Source organism: Hemibagrus wyckioides, linkage group LG11, assembly GCF_019097595.1.
Source record: "Hemibagrus wyckioides isolate EC202008001 linkage group LG11, SWU_Hwy_1.0, whole genome shotgun sequence".
Taxonomy (NCBI): domain Eukaryota; kingdom Metazoa; phylum Chordata; class Actinopteri; order Siluriformes; family Bagridae; genus Hemibagrus; species Hemibagrus wyckioides.
In genome coordinates this window covers 4,111,214-4,135,967 of record NC_080720.1, presented here as the reverse complement: position 1 = coordinate 4,135,967, position 24,754 = coordinate 4,111,214, and the positions used below count along the sequence as shown (strand labels likewise).

Sequence of the window (24,754 nt, the reverse complement as noted above, 5' to 3'; positions counted from 1 at the left end):
GAGAGAGAGGGAGGAAGAGACAGAGAGTGAGACAGACAGAATATGTCTTCCGGAATCCAGTCCAGTACATCTTCATTTAGCACACACACACACACACTGAAATACACACAGACATTTATCACACACACACACACAGCTCAGGCAGTGGATGTCCTCCCTTTGTGTGTGTGTGTCTGTGTGTGTGTGTCTGTGTGTGTGTGTGTGTGTGATGAATGTCTGTGTGTATTCCAGCTACAGATCACTCCATTACGGTTATGATTACGGCCCACAGATAACACCAATATTTCTGTTCATCCACAAACATTAATAACATCCAAACAGCCGCTATCGGCTGAGCTGCCACCTCATTCATCACACACACACACACACACACACATCAGGAGCAGTTTAGCTGATGGAAGTTACTGCACAGGAAGGTCCAGTTATGAGAAAAAGGAAGCGTTTCCTCTGTTTCATTCTGTAAACCTGTGTGGCTTTCTTAACCAGCATGCACCTGGATCAGTTAAATGAACAAACCAGTCAGCATAAACAGGTCCCGAATCTTGATGTTCGACTCATGTGAGCGTGGTTCTAGCAACACGGCGTGACGGAATGCTCGAGTGCTGGAGCCGGACATTAAGATTTTCTTGAGTGGGTTTTCTGCTGGAGGCTGAAAGAAGGACACATATATATATATATATATATTTTTATACCACACTGCTGCTGAATGCTGAATTCTGATTGGTCAGAAGGTGCTGATTATGTTTCTATAAAAATGACAGGTCTATATTAACACTTCTTGTTCTAATATGTTAATGTTCCTGTCATTTATATAACCGCTTACACTGGGATTCATACGGTGAACAATATAACTCTTAGAAACACGTGTTGTTATTAAACAAAGGTATAAACTGTTGTTGACATTTTCTGTAAGGAGATGCTAACTGAACATTTATAGATAGGAGTCTCCAGGGTCAGCACTTTGTAACTGAGCAATCTGTAACTCTAAGTTAGTTTAACGTCACAGGATATTTTCCAATTTCTTGGCCTGCAGAGAGAAAAGAAATACCAAAGAATTGTTCTGTTGGCTGATAATTCTGCTTAATTTTATTTCTAGAATGAAGCCAAATTATCTGCCAAGATAACAAGATGAAGAACTGCAACCGGAGCTGAAGATAGACCCGGAGACCCGGGAGCTGTGAGGCAGCAGTGCTACAGGTTACGTTACATTATTTACTAACGACTCAGGATAACATCTACAAGCTACAGGCTCTTAATGGACTTTTTTTTAAGAATTCTGTATATGACCATGTCCTCTAGACATGTCCCTGTCTCTTCACAGCCTCTATGTCTTTTACTAGGCCGCCGTCTAAACCCTGGAGGAAGAAATAAAGCACGATGCAGAATTCTGGGATAATGAGAGGAAATAATATTCATGGGAAAACCAGAGCTCAAGAATCAACACCATGAACGAGGAAATGTGTTGCTGAGGGACGCTTCATATTTGTTAACGTTTTAAATCTGTCTATAATGTACAATGTACTGCACTTGGTGTACTCCTTCCTCTTTCACCTCCACGGATGAATCGTTGTTTAGAAGAAGGAGGGGAAAAGAGACAGAGTCACGACGTCAGCCTGAAGAAAACTGGAGGGTTTCTTGAAAATAGATCACATTCAGACTGATGACCTACGACAGAGGACATCAGCTTTCCTCCTTCTCTCACTTCCTCTCGCTATCTCTATCACACACACACACACACACACACACTAAAGACCTACATCCATTCCTCCACCACTATTAGTATGTTTAACACATGCCTCAATTTCCGAGTCAGTCCGGAATTCACCTTTTCATTAAGATTTGATCTGTTTAACTCTGTTGTATTTAATATCTACGACTGCATTTATACTTATTCATTCAGCAGAGCAAATCCCAGCAGGCACCAACTATGATGTGAGCTAGCTTAGACGCTCGAGTTACGTGAATCTATTTCTATATCAGTAGCATAAATGAAAGGGGAAATTCCAGAGGAATCCTGAAAGCTGGAAAGAAAGTGGAATTGGCACAGGACCGAGGAAGACAAAATGAGGCCAAATGTCCCAGCTTTGAGTAGAACATAAAAAGAGAGTGAGATGATTCAGTGTTTAGATGCTTTAAAGATTTGTGATCAATCCTGAGAAGGAGCAGGATGCCATGTCATGCAACCAATTAAACCAGTGATTAGACTCTGTCGCTGAAATCCTGGAGATGTAAATAAATACAAATAGATTTCTCTTTATCCCAAATTTTATTCATCAGCCAAGATCTGTTCGAAGGAAATGGGGGAGGGGTGTATTTACTTTTTGCACAAGGCTAATGTAGCTGAGAAGTAATGAAGGCTCATAGCTTCCAGTTTATCAGCATGAAGTCCACATTCTCTCCCCTTTCTCTTATCTCTAACTGTATTTTTCTCTTTATCTTCTTTTCCTTTGTTTGTTCTTTATTTTCTTTCTCCTAATCCATTATAAGGTTATAAGGTATTATTAACGACGATGTACTTCATTCTATAATGCAAACACTGTGATTTTATCCATGTTGACTTTAATAGTAGTTGATTTTGAATGGAATTTGATCTGTGAATTAAATAAAAAATAAATACAATTTTAAGAACCCACATTTTTATTTATGATCTAATTTACTATTTATTTATTTTATATAATATAATATAATATAATATAATATAATATAATATAATATAATATAATATAATATAATATAATATAATATAATATAATATAATATAATATACTGGTGCAGTGTAGAATGTTGGAGTAAAACAGACTATTTTCACAAGGTGACATTGAGCCGATTAATATAAGGCGACGTGAAGCAACAGCACCATCTAGTGGCTGCAGGTGGAAGTGTACATACTCGACTACGTACATTTCATTTAATACACAGTAGGGGACTAGAGCTAACTTGAAAAATGTTGTATATGTTAAAATGTATATGTTAAAAAAAACAAAAATTATTTAATTAATTCTCTATATTAAAAATAGTTTGGAACTCTTAAAGGTGCGACTTTGACTATATTTTTCATGTTAAACTCGTATGTATGTAGAAAATAATAATAAAAAAAAAACATTAGTTTAATAGCATAATGTAGCTAAAAAATTATGGAAACCTTCCGTATGAATGACTATTTACATCTTGTCAGTCATTTTATAGCCACGCCCCCAAAACCTCTTCGCTTCATAATGTTTAGAGTTGTAAACTTACAAAGATGTCCGAGTGCGCTTAAAAGTGCCGTCATGACAGTCCTTAACTCTAAGCATGCTAACTCTACGTGCACCATAATACACTATATTGCCAAAATATATACCCCCCCCCCCACCGCCACTAACAGGTGCCATGAGGAGATCATCAGTCTTATTCACTTCACCTCGCACTGCTCATGTTATACCTGATCAGTGTATTTTAAATACTACACTAAAGTTTTTCTTGTTCAAAATACTATGGAGTTTAACATCTATTTTATACATCTAACAGCAAATGAAACCGTTATCAATCATGAGGTAAATATATCATGCACAAACTCTGACTACCTCAATGAAGATGAAACTGGTGAGTAAGGAGCTTGGTTTCAGTGTTTAACACACACACACACACACACACACACACACACACACACACACACACACACACACACACACACACAAAGCCAGTCTGAGTTTTTCCTTATTTTTATTCAAATTCAAAATATGAAAATGAGCTAAATTGATCACACACGATAAACAAAGTAATAAAGAATGTCAGAGTGCTTCATGTTGAAATCCTCAGGGTCAGTTTAAAGAAAAAGAAGCGAATTAAAAATAGCACTTTGGAGTAAGACGCTCCAGTCGGGGGGCGGGGGGGGATGACCCAATTAAAAAAAAAAGATTTCATTCTGCTCTGCTTGAGGTATAGAAAATAAAAACCCTTAATAGTAGCTAAGGTCTGGCTTTAGACACTAATTTTCACACCAAGTTCTGAGATCACGAGAGAACATATCCGGCTGACGCGCAAAACTGACACTGAAATCCAACGGAAGAGTCTGGAGACATTTCTTTTTTTTTGGGTCAGAAGGGAACGCAGACCCGTCCTGAGGTCATTCAGCAGGATCAATGCGAGACCATTGACCCATGTATCGTGCTGATCATCACTTTACGTGATTATATTACAAACATATGCATTGTTGATTGAGACACTACCCTCCATCTCAGTACGCTGCCTACAGTCTTCTGCATTAGGGACAACTTGTGAGATCAGGAAGAGGAAACAGCAGCTTTGCTTTTCTAAACACAATAATGTGATAAAGTTACACAGATGAAAATGATATCTAAATCACATGACTACAGCCATCCTGATTTTTCTGAGGGACAAAAGGGGTGGGGAATAACACATTATATCAGCCAATCACAAACCTGCTCACTTCAACCAAGTAATTGGAAACAAAAAATCCAAATAGAAAAAAAAGAAGAAAAGTACGCTCATCTGTTCTGTGCTCTAACTCCTCCACCCAATGCTTCATCATCAACACCTCACTGTCTACTAACTTCACATTCATCAGGCACTTAAAACCAATCTGGACTGAGCAGGATGTAAAGGTTTGATGATCGTTGTGATCATGTCTGCGATCGGCCAGTTCGATTCAAAGACGCGGTCTCTTAGCAAAATCAGGACATGTGCCAGTAATCCTTCTCAAAATTCACAAATATCGAACAGGAAATAAATGACGTTCAGTCGAGAGCTCGGTCCGGTGAGAGTTCTGGGTAAAGACGGGAAGCTGCAGGTGAGCAGGCACAGCGGACATGTTTCTGAGAGATCTGATTGTAACCGTGGGGAATATTTACAGTACACGTGAAGGAAGACAGGTAACCGTGTGTTTAAGAGCCATTCTCTTCTTCTTTCGCTTGCTTGGAGGCTGGAGCGTCAGCGTCTGTGCCGTTAGACTCCAGGGCTCGCTTCTTCGCCACTGGCTCTGTATGATCAAGAAAAAATAAGCAATGAGCTGCAGAGAATAATCATATGTATGAGCACGCTCTGTTGTACAAGCCGCATTAATGTTGCAGGCGTCCGGATCTGCATCTCATTTTCACCTGCGTCCTCGCCGTCATCACCTTCTTCTTCATCGCTATCAAATTTAGTCTTCTTTCCCTGGAACCGCGTCTGCTCTCGTCCTCCTCTGTCCCTGCGGCCACCCCGGCCTCGGCCGCGACCCCTGTGACCTCCTGTAGGTCAAAACAAGAACACGCGAGACTTTGAGAGAAATACTTCATACACTGACTTAATGAGCCAAATTAGCCCCGCCTCATTTTCCTGCCTATCCAATCATTGCTTAGCACCAGCTACATTCACAGTACAACAGTTTAAAGGTTTCCCATGAACATGTTTTAAGTAACCCTTAACCCGGATTTCTTCTTTAGCTACACTAGATTCCCCCATCACACATTACAGAGCTCTAGCTGATCATTAGGTGTGTAGGGAGAGAGTTTTATTGAGCTGAGCCCAATACCTCTTCCTCCTTTGCGCTTGTTGAGCGATTCCTGCTGGCTCTCCAGGATCTTCTTGAGAACGTCCAGCTCGCCGTCTCCCTCCAGCACCTCCCACTTAACGTCTTTATCTTTAATCTTCAGCTCAGAGCCTCCGGCTGCTTCCTGAGCCTTCTGTAGGGCCTCCTTAGCGTCCGAGCGGAACAGGATGGTGCCCTGAGTACAGGAAGAGCATGATGAGTTGATACTGTACAACTATAAGGAAATTCTTTTGCATTGCAACTGTAACTCACAGCAGGAGCAGTAGGTTTGCCTAAGGTAATGTTTTTAGACTGGCATTTACTTTATTGAAATTAGCTTTGATGTACACTGATCAGGCATAACATTATGACCAGTGAGAGGAAGTGAATAAGGCTGATGATCTCATCATGGCACCTGTTAGTGGGTGGGATATATTAGGCAGCAAGTCAACATTTTGTCCTCAAAGTTGATGTTAGAAGCAGGAAAAATGGACAAGTGTAAGGATTTGAGCGAGTTTGTCAAGGGCCAAATTGTGATGGCTAGACCACTGGATCAGAGCATCTCCAAAACTGCAGCTCTTGTGGGGTGTTCCCGGTCTGCAGTGGTCAGTATCTATCAAAAGTATCCTTTAAGTCCTTAAAGGATCTGCTGCTGACATCTTGGTGCCAGGTACCAGAGCACACCTTCAGGGATCTAGTGAAGTTCATGTCTCGAAGAGTCAGGGCTGTTTTTGGCAGCAAAAAGGGGGACCAACACAATATTAGGCAGATGGTCATAATGTTATGCCTGATGGGTGTGTATTTCATGGCAAATATCTACCAATCAAACATCCAGTAAAATTCTGCTCACCTCTTTAGCTCCTCTGGTGAAGTCGATCCATTTGATTTGAGCGTGCTCGGCGAAGATCTTGTGGAAATCCTCTCGAGAAACGTGATCCAGTTCACCTGAGAACTTCAGCACGCAGCCTCTCTGCTCTTCCAGAGATTTCTGGAAACATTCAAAGGAAATCATTAAAGATGGCACAAAATTGGCAGGTTATAACAACTATAAATCATTACGGCACACGGGTGTAGAAGAGTGAGTAAAAGCGTGCAAATTTACGATTCCAGCAGCAGTATAAACTATTATAACTAATATCATGTGTGCTTTCCATGAATGAAGAGTAACTCACCATCTCCTCCTTCTCAGCCTGTTTCTGCTTCTCTTCTTTTTCACTGAAAACAAAACAGTTCCTTTAGAAGACTGAAGGATATTAAAAATTCACACATTAACAGCGTGGGACACTGAAATGGGTGTGACATCATGTGGTGTCTACATTACAGGTTGTTTTAGCTTGTCTGCATTTAGCTCAAGTAGCAAATGTTTACTGAGAAAAGAGATCACAGTCCAGCCTTCTTTGTTTCTACTGGCTCAAATGCCAGGACTTGTGAAGTGACTGGTCAGATTTCACCTGGTCAGAGACCCTCATCCTTTCCCCTTCAGGGCCCAGGCTTGTCCTTAGCCTGAACACGGCATTAAAGCGGTTATTATAACAGCTACGCTCCAAGCAAGTCTCTTGTTTGATGACGAGAGCGAGACCGCATGTACAGCGATCGCTAGTGGATGAAATCAGGAGGCAGATCACTTTGCCAGCTCTCTAATGTACAGGGTTGTGGTTCCTCACCTCTTGGCTTTGGCCTTGGCGTCAGCACGGCCCTGCTTTCTCTCCTCTGCTTTCTTAGCAAAGTACTCGTCTCTAGACAAAGAGTTCAAAGGTTAAACACATTAGCATTACACACACAGATCTGACTGTCTGTTCACACGATAATGAATAAAAAATACTAAAGAAACATGGTTCCAGAATACAGCCTTCAAGCATTAAATCTAAAAACACAAATCCATGTAAATAAACATTTACACTTTATTGTAAATTAATAACACACACCCTTTTTATCAGGTTATGAGGCATTATAGAAATATAGCCACACCCTGATGCACTCAGGATGAGCCTCATCGTATCTTAGCCGAGCCTAGCTAGTCACATTAATAATCACTTAATTAATAATTTATGATGTAACTATAAAAGGTACAGATTTAAGCGAATGAACATATGCATTTATGTTAAAAAATAAATAAATAAATAAATAAATAAATAAAAATGAAGTAATAACTAATTGTATCATCATCTTAAACCTAAAGAACAATTGTGATAATTCAGTACATAAACAACTTCTGGGGTTAAAATGAATAGCGCATTATAAATCAATAAACAGAAACAAATCATTTAGAAATCATCCAATTAGAAGACATCGTTTCTGATTTATTAATGAAGTATAAGGGGGGGGGGGTCAGCTTAAAAAGCTACAGAGAATTGTTATCAGTACACTGAACAAAGCTTCTGAGGAAACCAAGGCAGTGAGTGTATACTCTTCACACTTGGGTCACCGACACTGATCCGGGTCACGGCACCGGAACAGCACAGCGCGCCTCTTGGAGTTCAGAACAGATCTGCTGACTAAGCCGTGTAAAACTGTTGTCTTTAACCTAAGCAGTGCTCTAACGCCATGTGCACTGAGGCAGACATGTCTCTCACACAATGTTGGCTTACTTGATGAGGACAATCATGTCATTTCCTTTGAACTGTTTGACGTCGTCTCTTGCGACGAAGGCCTTAGCTGCTTCCTCTGACTCCAAGACTGCAAAGATGGAGCCCTGCAATGAGCATCGAAAAATAAAAGTTTTCACAAATTGTTTAAAAATTCACAAACCATTCTATAAATCAGATGAACAAGTTGCCTGATGCTAAGCACAAACATCAAGTACTGTGGAGGATTTTACGAGCTGTGAGATCACGTTGAATCTCTGAGCATCTACAAACACTCCAGAGACACTGCCATAGAGAACAACAGACATGCTTACTAACTATTTATTTATCGTCAATGTAAACAGTATATCGGTGTTTGTTATGCATCAGCATTTGTTATAATCATGAAAAAAACAAGAGGGATTGATTTATTATTTTTCTTAAACAGTACATCCTAAAGAGTTTTATTCTGCTTATATGACTGTATTGTTCCAACTGTTATACATTCATATTTATAGAAGATTTTTGTGTAGGTACAATAATAATTAGTTATAAAATATTATAAAATCTCAGCTAGGCATGCTGCTCCATGATTTACAGTTTCTCAGTGTCAGCACAGACATGAGCATCCTCCATACAAGTAAATACGAGTCAGTCATCACTACAGAAATGACCACACCACTAAAAACCTGCAGCCGGGATTGTCAGAACTCCTGTCCAATCAGATTTAACAAGGTTTGTACAGAAACGTCATGCTGAGTTTCCAGGACTTTCAAGAACTTTCCCAGCGCTATTTTTTTTTCACTGAAGCCCATTTGTACATAGCACTATAAATCTGCATTCCCCGGGCACTGCTTCGTCTTCACCGCAACGTCAGGCGAGTTACAGGAGCTGTCTATCAAAATGAGTTAACGAATAGCGTGAGGAGGGGGAGGGGCTTCAGCGTGGGGTTATATTCTGAGGACTGTATTCATGTTCTATGAAAAACAAAAACACTCGATTTTGTACTTAAAGTAGAACTCCTCACAGGAAGTAATGCCACCAAGCTTGGGCTAAAAATAAAACAGAGCACCCACACCACAGAAAAAACACCCGAAAAATCACCTAGCCTTTGATCGTATGCTGAAGACAACGTTGGTATCGTGGGTGGACTCTTTCCAAACAGCTTTCACTGACTGGAAAAAATAAATCTGTAAAATCTGTAAACTCTCTTCGGTTGCCTTCGCTTGGCTTTCCACTGATGCTAACAAGTTTTGAACGGCGTTCAGTCTGGTTCGTTCTTATGCCGAAAATGCTTCGTATGCCGATTCCTTGCAAAATTTCAATTGTTAAGGCGAAAACGCGTAATGGAGGGCATTCATATGCCGAGGTTCCACTGTATTGACAGTCAAGCTCTTTATAGCACCACTAGATAACGGCCATTTTCAAACTCAAGTACTTCAGGCATCTTGTTGGAATTCTGTATGAAGTTCTTTCTTTCCTGGCTGGTCATGTGTTTAATGAATGCAGGTTATATAAACGACTCACTCAACATGATCTTTTTAATTTGACAAAACAACCACCACCACCATCAATATGACCTGAATGTTGCCAGGTCCACAATAAATAAACAAACAAACACAGAACCAGCTCTTTGGCAGTAAACACACCGCCTAGGCTTTCAGGAAGCCCAACACCCTGTACAACATGAAAACAAACTAACATTACCACATTAATGCAGTGTTCCCGTATCGTCATTGCGGTTTTTAGACGGATTTTTCTTTGTCTAAAAGCAGCAATCTTACCTTGAAAGTTTTCTGTGGCCCTTTCCTCATCTGAATATTCTCCACATGTCCTTTATCAGCGAGCCAGTCTTTAATGTCATCTAGTGTCGTGTCCAAAGGGAAGCCTTTCTGTGGGATAATGGATATTTGTTAGCATAAAACCCAGAACAGTGCAGGCGGAAAATAAACAGAGGCATATTTTCTACCTCATGCTTGTCTTTGGCAGAACAGGTGTGGATCAGGCGGCATCAATTTATAACGGTGGGTTACTGAGCTATAATAATATTAACGCCATAATTGGGTCAAAGGTAATGGAAACATTAACAGCTGCTTGGATATTTCAAGGTGTTGGTTGATGCCACTGCTGATCATATGAATTATTTATAATGAAGCTTAATATATTTGTTTAGTCTTTTCTCATTTCTAACAGGTCACGTTATATTGGTGCCATGCCCTGGATAAAGCTCTGTGGCCTAAATAGGAGGAGCTAGAAATACAGAGATGAGACTGAAAATAACTGTAGATATAGAAACAGTGAAATAACTCGGTAGCTCTTCAAGCAGCAGCACGGATTTGTTCGATATTTCTCACTGTGCATCAAATACATTTGCCTGCTGCCAGTCTCAGCGTGGCCTAGGCATCACAAGCCACTCACCATGTAGATCGATTTGTGTTTGAGAGCATCTTTATACTCCTCCGTGTACTCGGGCAGAGGCTTGCTCAGGCTCCGTCTGATCTTGGTTTGATCCTCGCTGATCTCCAGCAGCCCCGTTTTCGATTTCCGCAGAGACTCGACGATAACCGCAGCCTCCGAGGTCAAATTCTTTAGCCTGTGAAGAGAAACACGTGCGAGAAGGACATATCACCAACTCCTCCAGACAAATATAAGGCATATTAAACCATAACCATCAGGACAGGATTTAAACCTCTCAAGATAAATATAATCAGAACTACCACTTTGAGTCATTGTGCACCTTGTACCTGTTAAACTTGAGCATCGTCTCCAGAGTAACCCAGCCATCATCCAGCTGGATCTGCTCCTTTAAAAACTTGTCTCGAGGGAGATTGTGGTCACCAAAATAATACTGAAAAGGAAAAAAATATATATGATTTAACTCTCCTGCATTGGACAGTTTGATAAAACTTGGGCTGGTTTTTATTTTTGACTAGAAACATGATATTTGTATAAATTTTTGGTTCAAACTACCTTAACAACAAAGTAGAATATGTAATGCTGATGTTTTAATAATATGGTTCAGTTTAGCCAATAAGGTTGAGCAGAGTCCTGTCCAATCAGACTTCGATCTTGATTGGTGGGTTATTGTAATTGTTGTACTCGTTAAGTCAATATCACAAAGTCACTGGCAAAGCTGCAAATGTTTTTATCATCATGCCAAAGTAGGGCAAATACAGAAAGTCCTACTGAAAAAGAACAGGAAAGCGACCCGATCTACAATATTTCAAGAGACACGTTCATCAGTTCTGCGAAGATTCTCTGCATTAAGTCCCTAAAAAAAGGTAAGCGTGTTTATAGGCTATTAAGTTCTGATGTCATGTTTGATAATTAAACAATAAAAGGTAGCTAACGTAGTGTGGGACTAAATAGTGCACCTTTGCACTAACCCATTTGTTTTGGGTTTTCTGTTTGTTATTGTATTAGTTATCTCAGTTTTTAATGGCCGGGTTTTAAGCTGTAGTTGGGCTGGAAGTCTTCGGTCCAATCTGGCAACACTGGTGTGTGTGTGTGTGCGCACCTCACCTCTATCTGTTCAGCCACCTTCTTTTCCAGGGAAGACATTTCTTGTTCTTCAGCCATCCCTAAAGGAATAAAGAAAAGGAGAAATATTAAAACAAAAAGGACCCCAGCTATACAAATAGATGAAGTCTGTGTTTGGAGAAAATCGACCAAAACCACATAAGGACCTAGCGAAAGCTTAGGAGGCAGACTAAAACTGCATTAGAAAGGGTTACTGATTATTAATATTAGTTGAAATATTTATTATTATTACTTTAAATATAGATTACTACAATTTGTAACGAGAGATAATATTTACAGGCTAATCTCTATAGTAAGAAACAAGCTATGGTAACTATTAGGCAGCTGCTTAATTTTTTAATTATTTACAGAATAATTAGGAGAACAATCAGAGCTAGTCGTTTACAATTAATATAATAATAAAGAGAAAATAGAGAAAGCTCATTTATATCAGATATTTTTTAAAGAATTGAAGAAAAAGTCTCTTTGGGTTTAATTCGGTTTATTTACATACATAATGATAAAGCTTTCCACAGCTAATGATAAACATATACATATATATATATATATATATATATATATATATATATATATATATATATATGATAAACATATGTATATTTATATATCAAAAGTTTATTATCGAAAGAAAATATAATTTTCTTAGACTTAGCAATATAGAATTATTAATGAAACACAGGTTCAATAGAAATAAATGTACACAATTCATGTCGCGTGCACGCACGAGAGTTCCGCCATTTTTGAAAGTAATGAGCACGCGCCAGGTCTCGCGATAGCACGAGATTTGGATCCAAACCATTCGGCAACTACAAAGTGCTAGGGAGGAAAAAAAAAGTCCTCAAAAATGTGAAACTCGTTAGAATTAGAAGTTTCGCGTTCGTAATAAATCTTACACTTTTACAATAAAAAAAGCCTTAAAATGTGCACTTCCGTTTCCATGCGGAGGTTTAGCTTGGTTAGGGCTAAGTGTTACACATGGAACAGAGCAGCAAGTCTCAACCACTGCAATGTTCTGTTTAAAGTAAAGCTTTTAAATGATTTATTTTCACTAATCTGAATTGTGGATATATAAATGAGAACATCCTGGGCTCGTGCTGCCTGATAGATAATGTTACCCAGTTTAATCCACGCCACATGGATATAAAATCTCACGTCATGCTACATACGCGTGTCATTTACACCAAACCGCATATAGGCGTGAGTCTAAATATAAACGAGATAGAAACGAGATAAAAAAAAAAAAAAAAACACATTTTTAGCAATAAAACACTTACTTTTGTGCCCGGATATTTATCTGCGTTTGGATGAACTGTAGCTCTGCCTCGCTCGCGTTTGACACACGCTTTTCTCAAGAGCGCATGCGTGTTACGTCATTTATCGATGAATCATGGGAAATTGTGTTCAAAGTCGCAGAAAGACTACAAAAATGGCCGAACATTCGGAAAACACCAGAATTCAATCCGTACAATTTATTAAATATTAATGATAAAAAAAATATATAAAATGAATAACATATTTTATTAAATTAATTACATTAAATTATTAAATATATTTTATTGTATTTAATATTAAATAAATTTAGATTGTATTATTATTATTATTATTATTATTATTATTATTGTTGTTGTGTTGCAGAAAAATGTTATGTGCAAATAACAGCCACAAACAATTATTTAATTACAAAAACTGTTGTCTTTATTATAATTGGTGATCATAAATTATTTAACAAATGGTTAAGTATACATAGAAGGCCATAATTTTGTCAGTATATAGAATCAATGATATTGAAAACTATTACTTAAATACATATTAATGAAATGTGACGTGTCGATTACAAATGCTGTTATAGATTATTTTTTCTTTTTTCATTACAGCTAATCATGATACATATTCTCTTTATTATACAGTATATGGAGATAAAAAAAAGATATTAAATTCCACACAGATTCTAAAGAAATCATCCTACATCTCAGTTGACAACACTTACATCAGTTAGCTAAAACTGACTGTTATAAAGTGCTGACACTGGAGAAATCAAGCAACAATTCGAACACCAGAATCATTAAAATTGTACAAACATATTTAAAGTATTTTGTGGTAAAGGTTTCCTTTAAACTGCAGAATTGTCAGAAGAGTGACGCATCCACGGTACACTGCTCAGCTGTGCACTTCAAATAAAAACATCAATAAATGCAAGTGTAAACATTTCAGACCTTATTCTACTACTATTTGAATGGCTTTTCTGCTTGATCTTTGTTTGCTGTGTTTTTACTGCAGTCCTTCACTAATGTTTTAAAATAGTTCAGCCTGTTCTTGGATGATTTTCAGCTGGTTTAGTATGTCAGTCCCGCTCCTCCAGGGGATCACCTGTGCCTGAGGGGCATTACTTTCACTCCTGCTTTTGGCCAGCAGTTTTTCCAGGCTGAACCCTTTCCGTGGCATCGCGATGTCACCCTCATTTAAAGCCTTAATGGGACAGAAATCATTTGATCCATCCCCTACATAACACACGGTGTGGTAACTGACCCCAGCATCTGCCTGTCTGGCTCTAAAATCACTTAACACTTTCTGTTTGCACATGTTAACCGGACAGCGCTCACAGGAGTGCGAATGAAAGCACCGGACTTCGATGTACCCACGTTGGTCGACGCTGGCTGGGTTTGAGAAGACTCTATCGACGGCACACGCTACGCCACCAGCTTCTAAAATCCAGTCTATGAACAGAGTGTTGGAATCAGAGACTATAATGCAATCAATGAGGCTCTTGTTTTGATAGATGAACTTCAGCAGCTCGATCATTCCGTCCGTGAACGGGATCGTCTGCATGAGCTCGCGTACTGCGTCCGGACGGACAGACTGCTCTCCGATGTAATTGAACACTCGACCCATGTACTCGGTCCAGCGTCCTCTCTGGTACGAATTCTCCAGCCAGGCAGGTAAGCTCTGCTCAGGTGTGCATTGGATCACCCACATGTCACTGTTCTGGTCCACCAGCGTGTGATCAAAATCAAACACCATTAACGTCTTCTTCTTCATCTTGGCCTGCAAGCATGTCAAAGAGCTTTAGTATTAAGAGATGGTATTTCAGCTGGTAGAAGAAACAATCTGAAAGGAAATATATGGAAATGACAGATCTAATTTTATTGTGCTCAGCTTTCAGAACCTACACAAGTAAGATCTTCGATTAAATCGGGTTTATTATTCATTACAAAAATAAAAAATTGGGATTCATTGGCAAATTGCTGTGACATCATGATGATGATGATGATGATGATGATGATGATGATGAAGAATTCATCATTGTGGACGTACTGCCTATTTAACTATTTAACTTCGGAACGGAAACAGTAACTCCATTCCATCAAATCAACCCAAGCTGATTATTTTCCTAAAACAGCACGCCAATGATTGTTTTATTCATTAAATAATATAACCACTTCTACTCGTTAATGTCCAATCATCCCGATATCTACATATTGATAAAGATAAAAAACAAACAACAAACGTAAATATATAAATATACTTTAAAACAAACATTACTCTTGATCTTACCGATTCAGGCGAAGACAAACCGGGTACAAGTTTTATTGTCCGGAATAAATCGAAAGTCACGTTTTCACCACATGCCTCCTTCTGATTGGCTATCCGTGAAAATCATTCATCCGTCATTGGCTGAGGAGAAGGTCACTCAATTTGTACCGACGCGCTGATTGGTTCACTAAAGAATTGCGGAAGTGAACAACCCGGTTCCTTTTAATTCCCAGCGCTAACTTTTTCTGTAAATAATAAAGTAAACGGTTTATCTAGATATACAAGGCTTAGATTTTTTTCGATTCTAGTGCACTCACTGTAGTGCACTCAATTACACATCCCATTGTAAACAATTAAAAATGTTTTGGTCTTGGTTTTAATTTAACTAGCCATGCCTTGCTAACTAGTAAACGGTGTATAGCCAAGATACCCGGATGAGACAGCGGTATGTGATTGGTCTGGATGATGCTCGAGTGACTCTCATCAGTGACGAATTATTTATTTATTTAAACCAGCATTTGTTGTATCTTGAAATATCTAAACTTTATATGGATAAATACATCTCTTGTTAGCTTAAACAAACAAACAAACAAACAAAACCTCTTTGTGGAATATTTGAACAAATCTTATTTTTCAGCAGGTTTCCTTCATAAACAAGTGCTTCATTTTTGGAGAGACAACAACAATAATAATAATAATAATAATAATAATAATAATAATAATAATAATAATAATAATAATAAAATATATAAATAAAATATGTTCCTAAATGAGTTTTGATTTGTCACAGGGAGTTTGGGGATGCAAAAAAGGAAGTTTTTTTTTTATATCATTTCCTTTCAAAAGGTGAAGATTAACAAATATAACAAAGAGAAAACAAATTTAAAAACATTCAATTTTAGATCTATTGATAGAAAAAATACCCCCCCCCCATAGTGACACATTTTGGAATATTTATATGGAATATGTGTATTGGGAAAGCATGTCGAGTCGATCTCACAAATACTTTATAACAAAGAGCTAACTTTCAGAACTGATTAAGAAGTACATTATCTGGCAGATTGTTTTATATCAGAAGGTGTTAAATTGAAATAAATAACAAATGTGTATTTTGTTAATATGAACCAGAAACACTATTGCACCTGTGTCTACTAGACAGACAGACAGACAGACAGATAGATAGATAGATAGATAGATAGATACAGAAACAGAGAAACAGAAACAATGGTGAAACTAAGCAAAACAACAACAGTAAAATCAGGAACACACAAAACTGGATCAGATCAAAGCACACAATATCTGGACATAGATCATATCAAGAAGACATGGTGAAACAAAGCTAATTTACAAAATAATAATAATAATAATGGTTCCAGATAAACAGGTCACCAGTGGTGTTAAGGCTTTTTTATCAACTTCAGATTATCTCTAAACTTAAACCAATTCTCTCTTTTAAAGACCTGGAGACTGTCACCCATGCTTTTATATCTTCAGGCATTGATTACTGCAATTCATTATATTTTGGTTTATCGCAGCGTCAATTATCTCCTCTTCGATTAGTGCAGAATTCTGCATCTAGACTCCTGACTCATACAAAGAAAAGTGAGAGTATTACCCCAGTTCTTATTACGTTACACTGGTTGCCCGTCAAATTTTGAATTAAGTTTAAGGTTTTGTTAATGGTTTTTAAAGCACTCAATGTTACTGCACCAAAATGTATTGCTAACCTGTTAATACCCTATCAAAATTCAAGAAACACAAGATCATCTAGTCAGATGATTCTTCATGTTCCTAAAACAAGGTTAAGATCAAAGGGTGATGGGGCTTTTTCAGTGGCTGCTCCACACTTATGGAATCCTCTTCCTATGCACATTAAGTCTGCTCCTTCTCTGGATGCTTTTAAGTCGAGTTTGAAGTCTTATCTTTTCAGTGTGGCCTTTAAAACTGACTAGAGTGCTTAGGTTTATATTGACATTTGTGACTGGTTTCATTATTCCTGTTGTTTTAATGTTTCCTGGAAAGGACTTTGGTCAACGGTAGTTGTTTTAAATGTGCCACAGAAATAAAGTTTAATTGTTTGTATAATCATGAAATTACACATGTAAAAAAGCAGTAATAGTAAATCAGTAAAAATGATTGCCTAAGATTACTTATTCCAAAGTTTAAAAAAATTAAGAAGCAGATGCCTCAATAGAGCACTTGATAATGATTAAATGATTAAAGTAGGAAATAATAAACAGTGAGAAATGATCAATGAAATATTTTTTTTCATTTTACTGTCTGTACCGCTTAGCTGATACTTGGGTCATGGGGAGCCCGTGCCTATCTGAGGCGTCATCGGGTATCAAGGGTAAACTGCTTCAAATTCATCCTCTCTCAATGTTTGAAAGCCAAGCTATGGCGGCATACATAGAGGAAGCCCTAGCAGCTGGAGGCCTACAGCTCTGCATTGACTATTGCGGGTGCAATACTTTCACCGTGCGCTATCCTTACCCAATGGCTATACCACCGTTTTAGTGGTCCTGTGTTCTAAAGCCTGCACCTCATCACCCTCAAGTGTCTGCCAAATGCAATGGAAACTACCATGCTCCTGTTCAACCATGTTTGTCATTCCTACAGCCTCCCAGAGTACACTGTCTCAGTTCGGGGAACCCAATTTACATCAATAGTCTGGAGGGCCTTCTGTGAACAACTAGGCATCAACATTAGCCTCACTTCCAATTACCAACCCCCAATCTAATGGGCAGGCAGAATGGTTGAATCAGGAGCTGGGCAGATATTTGCAATCATATTGTTGCAGGGAACAAACACGCTGGAGTAAGTTCCTCCCTTGGGCTAAATATGCACAGAACTCCCTCACACACTTCTCCACTGGGCAAACCCCATTCCAGTGTGTGCTGGGGTATCAACCACCCCTACTTCCTTGGTCAGGGGAACCCTCTGAGATCCCAGCAGTTGGTGACTGGATGCACAAGAACCAAGTCATATGGGAGAGCCAGAGAACAACCCATCAGCAACGCATATAGGCCAACCGTAGACGACACCCTCACCCCCAGTTCCAAGTTGGCCACATGGTATGGCTTTCCATGAAAAACCTGAAACTCAAGCTCCCGTGCCATAAGCTCTTAGTCCCCACTTCATAGGAGCTTTTAATGTTCTAGGGTAGGGGTGTCCAATCTTATCCACAAAAGGCCAGTGTCACTGCTGGTTTTCATTCCAACCAAGGAGTAGCCACACCTGATTCCACCTGTTTAATCATTTGATCCCGGCTTTAAATAGGCTCAGATGAGGCATCTGCTTGGTTGGAATGAAAACCTGCACCCACACCGGCCCTTTGTGGATAAGATTGGACACCCCTGTTCTAAGACAAGTCAACCCTGTGTCTTACCGCCTACAGCTCCCAGTCTCCTGTATCTCCCCAACATTTCATGTGCCACTTCTTAAACCTGCCCACGACCACAGGAAACCAGCTGTAACTGAACCCTGTCCCCCACTGGAGATTGAGGGAGCCCCAGCTTACTTTGTGAGCTCACTCCTGGACTCCTGACGCCACCAAGGCAGCCTCAAGTACCTTGTGCATTGGGATTGATATGGCCCAGAGGAACATTTTTGGTTAAATGCCCATGACATACTAGACCCCACACTCATCACTGAATTTCACCAAATCCATCCTGACAGACCTGCACCTAGACCCTGTGGCCTGCCTCATCGTAGAACACCAGGAGGCTCTGTAACATTGTGTCCTGCAACACTCCCCCTCCAATCACCATACTGAGCCGCATCCGGGTCAAGGGCCCTTCTGGATTTGAAAGACATTTAAACAGTGTGCTCACCAATGTTCACACCAATGTATTGTTAGTTTAGCCTAAACATACTGAGCTGTGTTTCCTTGCATTCTCGTGTTTGATTTCCATTCCAGAGCTTTGTTTTCCGTTGATTTCTTGATCTCAGTTTGGATTCGTTTTCCCAGTCTGACTGCCTGTTTGTTAATGTCTGCTTGCCTGTTCTTTGACCATGCTGTTTTGGATTAAATTTTTCCGATAATTATTATTAAACTCTGCGAATGGATCCTCACTCTGTTGTATCAAAGTCCCAGAGTCTCCCAACTTCTGTACATGATATACTGATTCACCAGGGAGATAGGGAGCCAATTGAGATGCAAAACAGACCTGAAAGATTTTTATATATAATTAAATCCTAAAATACATCTAAAAAAGAATCTTATTAGCTTGTTTAATAACGATACTGGCAACATCAATAGAATTGGTTAAAAGGGGATTAGTGACTTTGACTGTGTCCAACTGGTCGATATATCGCAGACTGAATCTGATCAGTTGGTGTTGAAGTTCACATTTCCATACACTGAATCTGATTGGTTGCTAGTGGGGTTCAGACTTTGGTAGACTGAATCTGATTGGTTGGTTTTGGGGTCCAGTCTCTGATAGACAGACTCTGGTAGATTGGCATTTTGTGCTGATTGGAGAGGAAACACATTTGGGTTATTTTCTTGATCTCCATTTGCCTGAAATGAGGAAAAATATTAAGTTTAAAAACTTAAAATGCTTTGTCAAGTTAAGTAGTGAACTTGTTTTTATTTGAGAGAATAGTTTTGCTTTCACTTTGGTCTCACCTCTCTGGAGGTTTGTGTCATTGTTTTTGGGTCTGTAAGGACATTAGGACAACAAAAAGAACAAGTGTTACTTAATTCTTTATAAATACGGACATATTGTGTATGACTGGTTTATTGATTATATGATTAGAGCACTTACAGGGAGGATAAGTGGTGAGGAAGCTGTGTGTGTGTGTGTGTGTGTGTGTGTGCACCTTGTGCTTTGCATCTCTTATGTAGAGTCACAATGAGGAACATCATTCCAATCAGAAGCAGCAGCAGAACCACAGACACAGTGATGACAGTGAAAGTTGGAAATCCTGGAAGAGAAACATCTGATCAGTCAGACAGTCACATTTAATCTACATGCTGATCTTCAGAAATATCTGACCAAATTCATCAATCTGGTTAGATCATTGGTGTGATGTGCATTTAAGCACTGCGACCTGGTGGAGGAGACGTTGGTGGTGACATGATGTTGGGATAAAAAAAACAGGATCACTTAATTGATTAGATTATAATTTATCAGATTTTTGCTAGGTGTGGAACTAGCGTATAATTAATATAACAGTACAGGTGCTGGATGTGTTTTATTAGTGAATGTGTTAGGAGAGAAAATTCTAGAATTCTGACTGAGGAAACCCCCAAAGTCTGAATGTCAGTGTCACTCACCAGTTACTTCCAGGTTGATCCGTTTGAAATAAACCTTGTAGCCGTGATCAGATTTCCAGTTTACTTCAGCTCCACACCAGTATTCTCCAGAGTCCTGTTCAGTCACTTTTCTGAGGCTCACAGTGACGATGTGTTTTTCTCTGTCATCATACAGGGAGAAAGGTCCCTTTTGTACATTCCTTCCATTTTCTTTAACAGTCAGAGTATAAGAACAAGTAGCAGTTGCAATCCTTTTGCAGAGAAACTTATTGTCGTCCCTGTGGGATTCTGGGTAATTACAGTTTACTGTCAAATCTTTTTGTACATAGACAGTCTCAGTGATGGACTTCTCATAGGACAAACCTACAAATCACAACATATATATGATCATGATCTAATGAAGAAGAATGACTAGTAAACAGTTACTGTAAATGTTTATGTATATAAAGAATCACAACAGTCTTATAAGCTCTTCACCTTCTGTTACATTCAGCTTCACTACAGTGTAGATCTCTGCTTCATCCGACACAGTGACAGCACACGCGTATGATCCAGTGTCCTCCGTAATCAGCTCTCTGATAAACACACTGAAGAATCCTGCACGTCTGTTGTCATGAATTGAGAATCTGCCATCATGTGACCATTCACTGTTCAGTTTTGTTCTTATTTGATTAAAACGCCACTGATCTGTCTCAATCTTGTAGAAAGATTTAGGTTTGTTTTTGTATTGATTTTCATATCTGCACTTGATGTTGCTTCTCGTCCCTGCATATGCAGTCACGTGTCTAGGGACCCTGGCTCCTGTTAAAAGCAAGTTCAGACCATACTTACAAATATACATAAGTAATTAATACAAGTATTGGGGGTGTGCTGTTATAGCAAAATAATTAACCCCAATGTCCCATTTGTGACTGGGGCAGAAGAAGAAGAAGCCTATATTTGTTGTCATACAGACATCACAGCACTGTGAAATTCTTTCTTCACATATTCCAGCTTAGAAAGTTGGGGTCAGCTATGATGCAGCACCCCTGGAACATAGGGGTTGTTCAGGGGCATAACAGAAGCAGCTTGACAGAATACTGGGGCCTCAACCCCAAACTTTTGATCAACAGATCCTTAACCACTTGGACTACCACTGCTCTAGTATGATGGTGTAGAACAGCAGAGACAAGAGAAAACCACTGGTTAAAGGCAAGAAACATGTAAGTGGACTAGGCAGCTGTGGCATGGAAGCTAAAACGTGTAGGTGACATTGTTTTTTGAGCACTTTTGGGCTGATGTAGTGGTGCATGAACTTCCTGTAACCCTTAAGTTAAGAGTAACCCTTAAGAGTTCCCCACTCTTCTCCAGCCACCTGTCTTAAGGAGTGGTAGCTCAAGAAGTTGAGGCTCTGGGTTATTGATCAGAAGGTCGTGGTTCTAGCCTCAGCACTGCCTAGCCTCCCGCTCCCCCTGCACTCTGACCCCAACGTCCTCAGCAGTTTCCTGTGTTGTAATGTATGTGTGGCGATAATAAAGGTTTCTATCTATCTTTGGTCTTGGTGATATGGGCTTCATGCTCTAGGTACTGATGTGACAGTTCTCACACCAGTTCACTTTCCTGGAACCAGCTATCCACAGTCTGTGGGGTTGGTGTTCCATGAGAATGGAGGTGGCTGGTAGCCCAGGATGCAGTAGAAGGGTGTGAGGTTAGCTGCTGAATGTTTGATGATATTTTGTGGTTATTCAGCCTATGGAAGGAATCATGCTCAGACTTTTTGACTGTAAGCAGAAAGCCCATATGAAGCATCCAGACTCCTGGTTAAATGCTTTAGGGTTAATACTTCCCAGTTCCCTTAGTTTAATCATTCCTTTAAACTATATTTTCTTTGATTCTTGTGTTCAGTTGCACATTTATGGCATTCACCAGTGAGTGATAGTGTAACTGCATTTGGAAAAAAGAAGACACAAACAGGAAGTGTGTTTTACGGAGATGGAGAGGGGAAGTAGAGGCCTGTATTTTTTTCTCTCCTTGCTAGTGAAGCAATAAAATGGATATTTGTTTTACACTACTGTGTTGGACTAATATTTGCCCGATGTCAGACGTACAGAGATTCCCAGGAAACCCCTCTGTACTTGAAATGTTGGAATTGAGTAATCAACGTTTCTGTTATTTATAATCATTATATAAAAATGTGATGAATTCCTCCTGTGAAGCCCATCCACCTCAAGGTTCGATGTCTTGTGAGTTCTGAGATGCTTTTCTGCTCAGCACAATTGTACAGAGTGATAATGTGAGGTTCTGTAGCCTTTCCATTAACTCAACCCAGTCTGGCCAGTCTCCATAAGACAACAAGGCATTTCTATCTACAGAACTGCTGCTCACTAGATATTTTCTCTTCATTACAATGTGGATGCAATGATGTGTGATTGGGTTGAAGTCAGCAGAAACGGTGGTAAGGTGAAGAGAGCGCAGAGGAAGAAAAAGTCGGGCAGCTTAGAGCTGTGTGCGTGTGTGTGTGTCTATGTGTTTGTGTATGCACCATTATTTACAGAGCCCATATCTACAGTACATGATTTTATGCATTGCCTTGCTGCCACATGATTGGTTAATTAGATAATTGCATGAATGGGGAGGTGTACAGCTGTTCCTAATAAAGTGTTCAGTGGGTTTAAATAAGCATTATATAACAATTTGATCACTTCCTACTTTTCATACATTCAGGGCAGCTAATAAGACTGACGCTAAATGTTCAGCAACTTAAACAGAAGACAGTGGTGGGAGACTCACCTTTCTTCACCTTCAGTTCCACTTGTGTGTACATACTTGTCCCCCACAGTACATCAACTCCACACTTGTACGTCCCAAAGTCCTGTACAGTGAGCTCTCTGATCATCACCCAGACCTCTGCTGATTTGGTGTCATCATACAGTGAGAATCTTCCTGAATTTACCCACTGGTTTTTAGCTTCTGTCTTGATTTGGTAAGAACGGCCAGGTCCTGAAACCTTACAGAAATATTTTGTATTTTGTCTATATTCTGTATCATACTTGCACTTGATAAGGACTCCTCCTCCTGAATATCCTGTTACTTGCTTTGAGGCTCCTCCATCTAACAAAACACCAAATATCCTTCTGATCAAAACCTTCCTTCATGTAACACTGCTGCTGATAGTGAGGATTATTTTGAAGTGCATTTCTTTACCTGAGATCAGACAGAGGGTGAAGATGAGGAGGATCTTCATCCTGCGTTCACTCTCACAGATCTCCACACCAACTCCACTTCAGAAAGATATTGAAGCTGTCTCTGTCCTGCTCTGTGAATGTGTTATGTCTTTTGTCTGTGTCTTAACCAATAACTGAAGCAATGACCACTTCTCCTTTGAGAGAAAACGTCTCAGCAATTTCATTGGAGAAGTTTGTGAGAAAACTGCAATGGAGTCCTTTTCAATTCATTTTTTTTTTCACTTCAAATAAACAGATTTAAAATGTTGTTTAATTTTTTTATTTTAAAAATATGGAAATAGTGTGTGCCTATATACAATATATACCAGCTTCACAAGCATGTAATCTGAACAACAGTAGTGCTGCTAAAAGTAAAACAGTAGTGTACAAAATATTGCACATTTTAAGTTTTAATATGTAAAATATGTTTGTTTTCTTAATCTATTTATTTGTAGTCTTCGATTATCTGGTATATATCACCTTGTAAATGAGCTGTGACTATAGAAATGATAATGTATTATGTATGCATTTTGAATCATTTGCAGAGGATGAATTGCGTTCAGAGGTAGACCTGCCAGTAGAGAGTTGCAGGAGTCCAGTATCAAAATGATAAGAGACTGAACGAGTACCTGAGCAGCCTGTGTGGATAAACCGGGCAACTCTGTGAGGTTTATATTGTTCAACTTCTCTAGTGCTTTTAGCACCATCAGGCCCACCCTACTGGAAGAGAAGTTGAAGAACATGAACTACATACACTAAACTCAACAGCGCTCTACAAGAAAGGTCAGAGTAGACTGTACTTTCTGAGAGGGCTCAGGTTCTTCAACATCTGCAACATCATACTGTGGCTATTCTACGAGTCTGTGGATCTGTGATCTGTTAGCCAGGCTAATGGAGGTTGGTGATCGATTAGCTTTGTCTGAGGGGCAGCTCTATTGCGTTTTACCTCAGACCACATAAAGGTCGCTGTGAGGGAATTTCTTTGGGGTTTTCAGTTTAATATTCCTCCAATTTTTAGGTATAAAAGTAAACTTTTGGCTAAGAGAGCAAAAAAATAACGTAATGCATAATATTTATATATTATAGCGTAATAGGTCATTTTATAGGTATTTGAGAGAATGATAAAAAGCACTAGTAAGTTCTTAAG

General features: G+C 39.2%; 3 protein-coding genes across 4 annotated transcripts; all 3 read right to left on the bottom strand.

The window, feature by feature from the left end:
* Nucleotides 1-3,685: 3,685 nt before the first annotated feature.
* ssb (small RNA binding exonuclease protection factor La) lies at nucleotides 3,686-12,992 on the bottom strand. The gene is made up of 12 exons (XM_058403620.1): nucleotides 12,888-12,992; nucleotides 11,596-11,654; nucleotides 10,818-10,921; nucleotides 10,492-10,666; nucleotides 9,858-9,965; nucleotides 8,098-8,201; nucleotides 7,174-7,245; nucleotides 6,682-6,724; nucleotides 6,360-6,497; nucleotides 5,513-5,705; nucleotides 5,097-5,228; nucleotides 3,686-4,978 (listed from the first exon to the last, which is right to left on the bottom strand). Exons 2-12 carry the CDS (start codon nucleotides 11,650-11,652, stop codon nucleotides 4,884-4,886), a joined length of 1,221 nt encoding a protein of 406 aa, XP_058259603.1. The 5' UTR covers nucleotides 11,653-11,654; nucleotides 12,888-12,992; the 3' UTR covers nucleotides 3,686-4,883.
* Nucleotides 12,993-13,307: 315 nt separating this feature from the next.
* Nucleotides 13,308-15,561, bottom strand: phospho2 (phosphatase, orphan 2). Of its 2 annotated transcripts, none has more exons than XM_058403630.1 (2): nucleotides 15,166-15,561; nucleotides 13,308-14,718 (listed from the first exon to the last, which is right to left on the bottom strand). In XM_058403630.1, exon 2 carries the CDS (start codon nucleotides 14,647-14,649, stop codon nucleotides 13,906-13,908), a length of 744 nt encoding a protein of 247 aa, XP_058259613.1. In that variant the 5' UTR covers nucleotides 14,650-14,718; nucleotides 15,166-15,561; the 3' UTR covers nucleotides 13,308-13,905. The 2 variants fall into 2 exon arrangements, with proteins under 2 accessions (XP_058259613.1, XP_058259612.1); XM_058403629.1 differs by having other exon boundaries at nucleotides 13,308-14,655; nucleotides 15,166-15,558.
* Nucleotides 15,562-15,914: 353 nt separating this feature from the next.
* LOC131361957 (polymeric immunoglobulin receptor-like) lies at nucleotides 15,915-23,712 on the bottom strand. The gene is made up of 7 exons (XM_058403617.1): nucleotides 23,588-23,712; nucleotides 23,174-23,494; nucleotides 20,882-21,205; nucleotides 20,426-20,767; nucleotides 19,969-20,073; nucleotides 19,775-19,806; nucleotides 15,915-19,666 (listed from the first exon to the last, which is right to left on the bottom strand). Exons 1-7 carry the CDS (start codon nucleotides 23,625-23,627, stop codon nucleotides 19,475-19,477), a joined length of 1,356 nt encoding a protein of 451 aa, XP_058259600.1. The 5' UTR covers nucleotides 23,628-23,712; the 3' UTR covers nucleotides 15,915-19,474.
* Nucleotides 23,713-24,754: the final 1,042 nt, after the last annotated feature.